This window comes from Pipistrellus kuhlii, unplaced genomic scaffold, assembly GCF_014108245.1.
Source record: "Pipistrellus kuhlii isolate mPipKuh1 unplaced genomic scaffold, mPipKuh1.p scaffold_m20_p_11, whole genome shotgun sequence".
NCBI lineage: Eukaryota > Metazoa > Chordata > Mammalia > Chiroptera > Vespertilionidae > Pipistrellus > Pipistrellus kuhlii.
In genome coordinates, this window is record NW_023425416.1 from 46,691,497 (window position 1) to 46,701,940 (window position 10,444).

Below are 10,444 nucleotides of genomic sequence, written 5' to 3' on the forward strand. Positions count from 1 at the left end.
GGCAGAGGGGGGTGGGAGGAGAGAAGTGAACTGGGAAGGGTAGGAGAGAGGAGGAAGAGGGGGAGGCAAGGGAATCGTGGGGGTCCCCAGGCTTCCTGATAGCAGAGCTCCCGAGCTGCTGTGAGACTTACTAGCTTAGCTGCAGAAGTCTGGCCAGAATCCCGAGAAAGGGCAGAGGGAGAGCCAGGCTGATGCCCTGGTTCCTGGTCCCTGTGTGGGCACGTGGCATACAGACCTGAGCAGGGCGGGGCAGTTAGGAGGGGCCCGTCCTGAATTCAGGGGTGGCGTTGAGTGAGGCTCAGGGGGCCAGATCTGTAGGTTCCCTCCCACCCCTGCCCAGTAAGCTCCACCCAGTCCCCTCAAAGCCATTCCAACTCCCACGCACGCTACTGTGGCTCCGCTCCCCGCTGCCACTCTGCGCTTTACCCAGACACGGGGGCTCGCTCCCAGCAGGGCGAGTTGTCTTTCTGCAGCGGGGCCAGCCTCGGCCCGGAAACCAGGGTGCAGGGCTGGGCTGTGCAGCTGGCGCCGCGGTCCTTACACACAGATACACACATATCCCCCTCTCCCCCACCTCCCACCTGCAGCATCGAAGCCAGCTCTCTTCCCGCCTCCTCCCCCCCCACCCCCCCCCCCCCATTTCTCTCGCCCTGCCTGGGACCATCTGCACCAGGGCACCAGAATCAGGCTTCCTTTTTCCTACCTTCCAGGGGCCCTCTGCCCTCGGGAGACACAGGGAGCAAGGGCACTGAATGAAATCACTTTAATAGCATCGCCACACTGGGGGACCAGGGTCACGGGGGAGGGAGACATCCGCCTTCCCGTTTGTACAATTCTGCTGAGGTGCACGGCTGAGCCCGACAATCTCACAGGGTTTTCACGTTGAGAACTTAATAAATAGACATTTAGAACGCCAGACTTCAGAGACGATGAGCGGTGAGTGTGATGGTTTCGTTATCTTGCCTCCTGGGGGCCAGGAGGGGGCTCCCCGTGGCCCTGGCGAGGGCCGGGGCCCTAGGAGGGGTACTCGTACTCCTCGGCGCTGCGCCTGCCGAAGTCCATCCAGCCCATGTAGTCCCGGTCGCTGATCCGGTGGGTGGGGTCCCGGCTCTGCAGGTTCTTCATCATGGACATGCGGCCAGAGGGAGCTGCAGGGGCGGGGAGGAAGGAAACAGGGCCGTTACACCTAGAACATCACTAGTTAGTTCCGTTTGCAAAGGAGGACGATGGGATGGGCCAGGCAATGGGTGGGTGCAGCCTCTTAAAGGTATCACAGCGCTACGGAGGCGGTGAAACTGCTGGACCGGAATCTGCGAGAAGAGAAGGACCCACGTCTGTGTAACTGGATGGAGGGCAGAATGTACTAGTCGTAGGCAAGGTTCTTGATCTGCAAGGATCAGGTGGATTCTGGACTCCAGCCTCTCCCCGCTGGGACCTGCCCAGCTGTTCCTCGGCCTAGGGGTGTTTCCCCTCACGCAGCTGGCCCTCCGCAGACGCCCATCAAGCCCTCCTCAGTCCCCAGCCCCAATGTCTGTCCTTCCCCCTTTCTAATCCTGAGCATCCCTGGCTCTTGTCAAGATAGTGTGATGCCAATATTTTGTTGGAATGGTTAAAAAGAAGGAATCAAGTCCTATTGCTAGAGAAATACTGCTTAACAAGTATTAAATTGAAAGCCACTTTATATTTTAAAGTGCTGTTAAGAAAAAGGCACCGTCAGACCTCAAAACTCAGCACATCAGTAGCATCGGAGGAGGGTGGGCAGAGAGAGAGACAATAAAGAGATGATTTAATTCAGTCATTATGACCACAAGGCAATAGCTGAACCCGAAATGGGCCCTTTGGGATGGCAGTTAGGTCCTTAGGAACAGAATGAGTCTCCTGTGTCTCAGCGCGAGGAGGGAGCAGGGACGCGAAGAGGTGGTTTCTTCGGATGCCCTGATGCCCGTGACACCTTCCTAGCCCAGAGTTCCAGACAGTGGCCTCCTGGTGGGGAGCCAGGATAAAGCCTTCTCTTGTGCAAACTAAGGGGCAAGAAACGCCCCTCCCTCGGGGGCCTCCATGGGCAAAGCCAAGGTCGGTTCAAGAGTCAAGGGGCAAAGGACACTCAGTGGTTCCACTGTATTGGGGAACACTATCCCCACTCCTTGTGGCACCGGGGCCTGGCTGGCATGGGGCAGGTGCACGTTACACCCCCTCACTCCCCAAGGGACCCGCTTCTCCTCGGGCCTTTGAAATGTCTACAGACAACTCCCAATGCCAAGCTTCTTAGCGCTGCCCTAAGCGGGCATTGTCTCTTTACAATCTTTCAGCATAACATATACCACAGTTGAGTTAAAAAAATCTGACTTGATCTCAAAATATGCCAAATCAACAAAGAAACTGTACAGTGTTTACGTTAGTAAATATTTGTTCTTTGTACATAGTCTTCAGATAGGAGAGCGTGACTCCGGGCTCAGATGTGTGGGTGAAAGTCAAGGTCATTTCTAGGAAAGTGGTGTGATGACTAACTTCCTTCTCAGAACTGTTTCTTGGGCATCTTTCCTGACAGTGGGGAGGAGAGTCCAGATTATGGCTCAGTGAAGAGCCAAGGATATACCCGGCTGAAATGCAGCCCACATCTAAGGACAGATATTTCAATAACTTCCAAACAGACAAACACTAGGAACCTCAAACGTTTTCAGACTTTCTGACTTCTGATTGGTAGTCCACCTCTTTCCATTTAATTAGCAGGGAAGTAAAACAGAAGATGGTAGCTGGGCCCAGCTGGTGTGGCTCAGTGGTTGAGTGTCGACCCACAAACCAAGAGGTCTCTGGTTTGATTCCCAGCCAGGCCACATGGCCAATTTGTAGGCTCAATTTGCCATCCTCAGTAGGGGGCGCGCAGGAAGCAGCCAATCAGTGATGCTTCTCTCGTTAATGTTTTTATCTCTCCTCCTTTCCTCTCTCTAAAAATCAGTAAAAATAATTTTTTTTTTAAAAGATGGTAGTTGGGACAATTTCCCAAAGAGAGGAAGAAATATAACAAATTACCTGCCCCTTCCTTCTGAAATCGCCTGCTCTAAGAGGCCCTGGTCTCACCTTCACAGGAAACCATAGGAGACTGTGGGGAGAGAAGCCCTCCATGTCCCCACCCCCAGTCTAATAGAGACAGGAATGAGGATTCAAATAGCGGCCCTGGGCACGCCAGTGGGGTAAGTGAGCCTCCTGAGAGGGACCCCATCCCTGCCCCCCACAGTGTTTGCTGTGGTTTGATTGTCCAGCCGCCCCACAGATGGCTGTGTTCACCATCGTGTGGATGAAGTTGATGGAAGTCGCAGTCACGATTCCTCAGGGCCCTAGAGATGGACACGCTTCCCTCTGAAACGTGGCACTCTAGCCTCCTCCCTCTTTAAGGCTGAGGCAGGTCCAGGAAAGGGACCACTGGGGTAGGGGGTCCTGTAAGCCACTGAGCTAGCAGCCCCTGGACCACCTCATTCTGGAGAAGGACTTTGCTGAGGCCGCACTTGGGGACATCTCTCCAAGAGCAAAATCACAAGCGCGGCTCTTGGTTGGGTAATTCTGTTACATCGCTGCCAAGAACTCCAAAGGGCTACTGATTCTCCCCTCCCGTTACAGAGGGACACACTGCCACTCCTTTTTAAACGGCTGCAGTCTGTGCTCCAGCGTTCCAGCAGGGAGCACTTTCTGCTGGGGGTGTCCCAGTGCCAGGATCTGCCCCCCCTGCATGTGCAGCAGAGGCTGTTGAATGGATCTGGGAGCCCTGGTTGAGTCAGCAGTGTGTTCAGGAATTCTCTTTTCTTGTCTCTAATATGGCGCAGCACTTTAACAGCAACACCGTGCCGGAGATTAAAGAAAGCTCTTTTCAAAAGTTTCCCTTACTAATAACTGTTTGCCACAAAGGACGTCCAGGAAACTGCACTGGGGGGGGGGGGGAGGAAGGAGGAAGAGGAAGAGGAGGAAGAGGGGAGGAGGGAGGAGAGGAAGGAAGAGGAAGGAGGGGGGAGAAGGAAATGAGGAGAAAGAAAAGGAGGAGGAGGAGGAGGAGGAGGAGGAGGAGGAGGAGGAGGAGGAAAAGGAGGAGGTGGGGGGGAGAGGAAAGGAGGAGGAGGAAGAGGAATAGGAGGAGGGGGAGGGAGGGGAAGGGAGGAGGAGGAGGAGGGAGGAGGAGGAGAAGACGAACAATTCGGTAGGAGGGGGGTCGGGGGATCTTCTCAAATCTCCAACTCTCCCTGTTTTTGTGGGAGGGAGCCGCCCCTCGGTTTTCTTCTTCTCCAGACGAGGGTTGGAGGGGAGGAGGAATCTCTTCTATCAACCCCCTCTTCTTCCCGGCTTCTTAGGACGCCTCCTCTCCCAAGCGAAAATCCCGCGGATTCTTCTTCGCGCTTATCTCACTCTTCTAGGATCTTCGGAGGAGGAGTCTTCTTCGAATCCTCCCAAGAGAGAAGAAGAAGAAGAAGAAGAAGAAGAAGAAGAAGAGTGAAAAACCTTTCCGCTTCGCCTGTGTTTGCTCTGGACGGTTTGCCCGCCTCCATGGGGCAGACGCTGGAGGAGAGGGGTCTGCCTGGGGAGTCCCGCGCAGGGCAGGGCGGAGGGGCGGCAGCCTACCTTTCCGGGCCTGCTGGATGTATCTGGCCAGCAGCGCGCCCAGGTGCGCGGCGGGGGGCTCGCCATCCCCCCTCGGCACCGCCCTCAGCTGTCTCCGCGGCGCCTCCTCGCCCCGCTGCGCCCCGGGGCCCTCGGGCTCGGCGGGCAGCACGGGCTGCGCCAGGGTGCCCGCCGCCAGCGCCGCCAGCAGCACGCACAGGCACACGCCGCTCTTCATGGTCGCCGAGCACGGGGAGCTGTGAACGAGAAGAGGGGGCAGCTGCGTGCTTTCGCGGAGGGAGGGCCGGGCACCCCGGGGACGGAGACGGGGGCTCGGCCCAAACCTGCGCGCCCGCCACAAACTAAGCGCCAGGGCTCGCCGAGCGCACGGGGCCCGCGGCCACGGGAAGCGCGTCGGGGCGCAGTCGGCTTCTCTTTGGGGTGAAGGACACCGCCGTCTGGGGGCGGACAGAGACCCCGTCTTCCGCCCTGTTAGGCAGAAGCAATGTCCTGTTTGCTTCTACTCTGAGGGAGTGTTTGCCGAGGTCTCTCTTCCAACTGCCCACGCAAGAGACGGAAGACAGCGGGAATCTCCTGCAGGGGAGCGGGGCCGGAGACTCAGGCCCCGGAGAAGGTCTCACCTTCCCGACAGTAAGAAGCGTTTGCTAGGGGAGCATATGGGGAGGGGGGCGGGGAGGAAGAGAAGCACTTTAAAAGGTGGGAGTGACAGGTAAAAGCCTTATTTGTAAAGTTTCTTCCAGATGGTCTAGGCCAGGGGATGGGCACGAGGCAGGGTTTGCAACACGTCAGAACTACGGGCTCTGTCCCCGGGGGTGGGCTCGGCTCCGCTGTATTTCAGATCCGCGAGCAAATAAAACACACACTCACACACACACACAGCCCCAAAGACCAGCGTTTAGCGGGATGGACTTAACTCGAAGTCCTCGCAGTGGTGCGTCCGAATAGATTGGAACGAATACACTGCAAGGTACCGCTCCCTCCAGCGGGCAAACCCCAGTGCGCCAGCTCATCCCCGCAACCGCATCCCCTCAACCGGACATCCCCGCGTGGCCTGAGGACGCAGCTGCTCAGCGCCCCCGCCCCAGCCCTCACCGGCGCCTCTGACTGTAAGACCGTCCCTCCAGCTGCAGGAGAGGCCACAGGACACAGGACCACGGGTGCAGGGGCGCCCAGGGCAGACAGCGCTCCGGGGCTCCCCTCGGGGAGGGAGCGCGGGGACCTACCTGCAGGAGGAGTGGCCGCTGGCAGTTCTGCACGGAGCGGCGGGAGCCCAGCCAAGTTCAGGGCCGAAGGAGCGCTGCCTCCGCTTAAATAGCGCCGCCCGGAGCCGCGGGCCACTCAGCGGCCGCCCCCGCCCCCGCTCCGCGCTGACGCCGCCCGGCCCCTCGCACGTGTCCGGGGGCGGCGGGGGACAGCCCAGTGAGCGGCTCCTGGAGAATGGGGGGGTGGGGGGATGGGAAGCCTAAGACTCGGATCTCCCCCGTCCCCCCAAGAGAAACTGCCCGCGTTTAGACGCGAGGGGCCAGAGGGGGAACTGGGGGTCGGTGGGTGGACACGCTGGCCAGGGCTGGTGTCAGCAAAGTGCAGGGCTGGGCGACAGGGGGTGTCGCCCCTCTGGGCACCCCAGGCGGCTGCTGGTCTCTGGACCGGGGAGCTGTCTCCCGGGGGCAGGGAGGGGGGCTTCACTTTCTTCTCAGCCCGGGCAAGGCCCCCAGGCCTCCAGGACCCCGAGAGCCAGGCGCTGGGTCCGTGGGGGCTGCACCACCCGGGGCGGGGGGGCGGAGGAGGGGGCTCTGTTCCCGCCGCTGTAGCAGGAGGGGGGCCTCGGGCTTGGCTCAGAGTTGGGCAAAGGGCTGGGTTCTCTTCGGGGGCCCAGTTGCCTGCCTGCCCTCAGCGCTCGCGGCATCTGGTCGCCAAGTGGCGCCAGCGAGCGCCCTTGAGAGCCCCCTCTCCGTTCCGCCGCCCTGGACATCCTCCCTGCCTGCCTTCCCCGACCCGAGCACTCGCACCCCAGGCTCCGGTGGCTCTGGCTTTGAGAGGAGACCTCACCCATCCTCACTGACCCGCCCCGAGCGGGAAGGGGAGACCCCGAGGCGCTGGGGCGCCCTTCCTTGCTCACGGAGCCCCTGGCTGCTCCGAAGCAGGGGGACTGGAGCCAGCCAGCCGCGGGGTCCACACCCATCTCCCCTTTGACATCTGCTACCTGGTGCCAGCGTTCAGCGCCCCTGAGAGGGCTCTGCCAACCCCATTTCACCAACGGCACGCAGGCCCCCAGCCGCCCCAGCCTGGCGGTCTGTCGCTACCCATCCTGTGATCCATCCCATCCATCCGGGGCCCTCAACCCCTTCCTGACCCTCCTCTGCCTCATGGAGAGAGATTTGGAGTTCTTTCAAAATCCGAATCTATGCTCAGCCTTGGGTCCTGGATGATGGGACTGTGAGGACAGCTCCTGGGGTCCTGGTGCCCCCCACGCCCTCAAGCTTGGCAGGGAGAAGGTGTAGGGAGAGGGTCTAGGATCCTGGGCATGGGATTGGCATGAACACACTCCAGCCCTGCCTGAGGCCCCTGCTAGGCTCTTGGATATGTAGACCTCACTACTTTTTAATTAATTAATTAATTAATTATTTTTAAATATATTTTATTGATTTTTTTACAGAGAAGAAGGGAGAGAGATAGAGAGCCAGAAACATCGATGAGAGAGAGACATCGACCAGCTGCCTCCTGCACACCCCATACCGGATATGTGCCCACAACCAATGTACATGCCCTTGACGGGAATCGAACCTGGGACCCTTCAGTTCGCAGGCCAACGCTCTATCCACTGAGCCAAACCGGTTTCAGCTGTAAACCTCACTACTAAGAAGAATGAGTTTGCTTCTCAGTGCAAATGAAGACAGGGCGTTGCCAGGGGCTTTTCCCGGCTTGGAGGTTCTGTGTCTTACCAAGGGTGAGATGGTGATTCATTCCACCCCACGCCGTCCTCTTGTCTCAGAAAAAGAACCAGACAAGGGCGTTGTCCCTCTGTCCCCTCCACCCCACCTCCTTATCCTGAGTGAGACGGGCGGGCTGAGGCCCTGATGTGGAGGGTCCCTGCCTTCACCCAAGGCACCCACAGCCTGGGAACCGCACCCACACGCGGCATTTGGGAGAGAGGAGCAGTGAGAGGAAACCTGTGACTGTTGACTGGCTTTGGAATCTAGACGCTTCCATCTGATTGTGGGTGAAAGGAATTTCACTTTTGTCGAGAACTGGGTGGAATTTCCAGGGACACGAGAGAGCCTCCTAATTTATTATTTATAGAATTTAAACTTGTTACAACTGATCCCCATTTAAAGGAGGTCAGGGGACTGTTTGCTGTCATTAGAGACCTATTTGTTTGAGAACGTCTATTTTGGGCCTTGAATTTTTTTTTCTCTCTTGGACACGTGTTAGAAACACCATTATTTATCTTGGAAGTTTTCAAAGGCCCACGTAGCCAGGGGCACCTGCCAATACAGGGACTGACCGGCTGGAAGGAAAGAAGTCACTGTGGTTGAGGTGAACAGCTCTTCCTTTTCCCAAGGATGAGTTCCTTTAGAGTCTCTCGTCTTAGTTCTCGTGCTCACAACAGCAGGGCTGAGAGGGGCCTGTGGCTGCAGGAACTGCCTTTGGGAGTGACCTCATGGAGCAGGGGTGAGGGTGCAGGGAGAGAAGAGACAACCCAGTGCATGCTGGTGGCAGGTCTCTGCTGTTGCCTCAATCCCCCGGGCACTCAGTGAGGTACCTCTTGGAACTTGCCCCATAACTAGCCCACCTGAGGCCGGTGGGGAGCTGGGGGCCTCTACCCACCAACTCCATGCACGTTGACTGGCCGCTCGCTGCTGAAGGGGTGTTAGCCTTCCTTCACTTCCAAATATGCCTCCCTGTTCCTACGGTGCCACAGAAAGCCCGGCCCAAGATGGGGGGAGGGGTGCACGGTCAGGTCCTGGTGAGATCTCCCCTCCTGGCCTTCAGATGCCTGTCTCCTCACTGTGTCCTCACGTGGTGGCGAGAGAGAGCAAGCTCCCTGCTTTTCTTCTCACAAGGGCACTGGTTCCCTCATGAGGACCCCACCCTCCTGGATCTTAGCCAACCCTAATGACCAGCCAAAGGCCACACTTCCTTTGAAGGTCGGGGCTTCCGCATATGAATTTTGGGAGGTCATGGACCTTTAGTCCGTGACAGACTGCACCCTGCCTGGATGTGGGAGAGGATCTCACTCTTTCACTGGCGTTTCTAAAAGGTGGGTGGTCTCAAGGAATCTCAAATCTGCGGAGGACCTTGGAGGCCGTCATTCCATGGTCACGAATCCCAACGCCACCGGGTGGAGTGAAGCAGGCTGGCTTAAGAGAGGCAAGAGTGACATCACAATGATAAATGTCCAGGGACACGGGTCGGCGGTACTTAACCCCACTGGGGAGCATGGGAGCGGCGTGGAACATCTTCGTCAGTGTTATGTCACCTTCGGGGACCAAGGGAGTGGAGGCATGTGTACATCAATGCTGTTTAGTCACTGGTGGAGGGCAGTTCGGGGTGGGGTCATTAATTCCCTGGCACCTCAGGCCTGCTGCTAATCCTTTGTAGGTACTCAGAGTTAGAGCTACCATATTTCACCTTAATTTCCTTGGTACATAGCAGTTACCCAATCAATATTTGTTGACTGAACCCTTCATTTATATGAACATATCCAGGCACTGTGACTTATTCACTCGGGGCAAGGATTATGCTGGACACATGTTTAGTGATGAATAAATAGTGTTAACGATATAAACAATAATAATGACAAGCAACTCTTGGTTTAGTTGACTGCGTTGACAAGGCATGCCGTGATGAATAAAAAGTCATTTGCTGGCCTTCCTCTGGGTCACTGACTCCCAGATAGCCACCCAGCAAATTGTTTTTAGCACGATTCCTGACAGCCAGGGATGTGAGAGCTATGGGAAATGAGAAGTCCCCTTAGGAATAGGTGACAGGAGTGGGAAGAGGTCAGCTCCCTGCCAACCGATCTCCATGCAGAACGAGCCTCCACTTTTCAAACTAATGCTGGAAAGCCCTCCAACGATGGTTGCCAAGGTAACGGGCAGCCAGTGTCCTCAGGCCTGCCCTCTGGCTCACTTTGCTTTGTAGAAATTTTAGGGCAAGCCCCCTGGTCATACTTGGGGAAAGCGAATGGAGAGGGTGCAACTCCTTGAGAGGCAGTCTGGGTCTCCGGGGTCCTGCTGTCACATCCTCCCTTGGGAGCTGGCCTCTTGCAGCAGGGACAGGTGTGTGCTCCTGCCCTGTGCCAGCCGCCAGCAGAGACACATCCCGCCTACCCGCCCACCAGGTGCTTGATGGCTTCCGTTCCCTCTCCTTTGAGTGAAAGCTTGAGGACACAGCTGTTCCAAGAGAGCCTTATCAGGAAGACTCTTGTCTTAACAATGAAATGAAAATGGCTTGAATTGGTAGTAAATGCAAATAATTCAAAATTGAAGGAGTAGGAGTGGTATGAGTGAAAACTAAGTCTCCTCTCATCCCTGTCCTTCCACCATCCAGTTTGTCCTTCCTTGAGGCCAGGAGTGCCTCTAGTTTCTGGTAAACTCTTCCAAAGACAGTCTATGCACATACAAGCAAATCAAAGATATCTCTCTCTCTCTCTCTCTCTCTCTCTCTCTCTCTCTCTCTCTCTCTCTCTCTTTCTCTCTCTCTCCATATATAATCTCCACATGGAAGCACAGAACACTTCATGGTCTCTACTTTGCCTTTTTCACTTAAAATATACAGTGAGGTCAGCCTGCATTATTGGCATCACTCTGCCTCAATATCTATAGAATACTCCATT

The 10,444-nt window shown here is 56.7% G+C and overlaps 1 protein-coding gene across 1 annotated transcript; it reads right to left on the reverse strand.

The window, feature by feature from the left end:
- Positions 1–746: 746 nt before the first annotated feature.
- Positions 747–5,884, reverse strand: CCK (cholecystokinin). Its single transcript, XM_036432009.2, has 3 exons — positions 5,829–5,884; positions 4,606–4,841; positions 747–1,148 (listed from the first exon to the last, which is right to left on the reverse strand). Exons 2-3 carry the CDS (start codon positions 4,820–4,822, stop codon positions 1,015–1,017), a joined length of 351 nt encoding a protein of 116 aa, XP_036287902.1. The 5' UTR covers positions 4,823–4,841; positions 5,829–5,884; the 3' UTR covers positions 747–1,014.
- Positions 5,885–10,444: the final 4,560 nt, after the last annotated feature.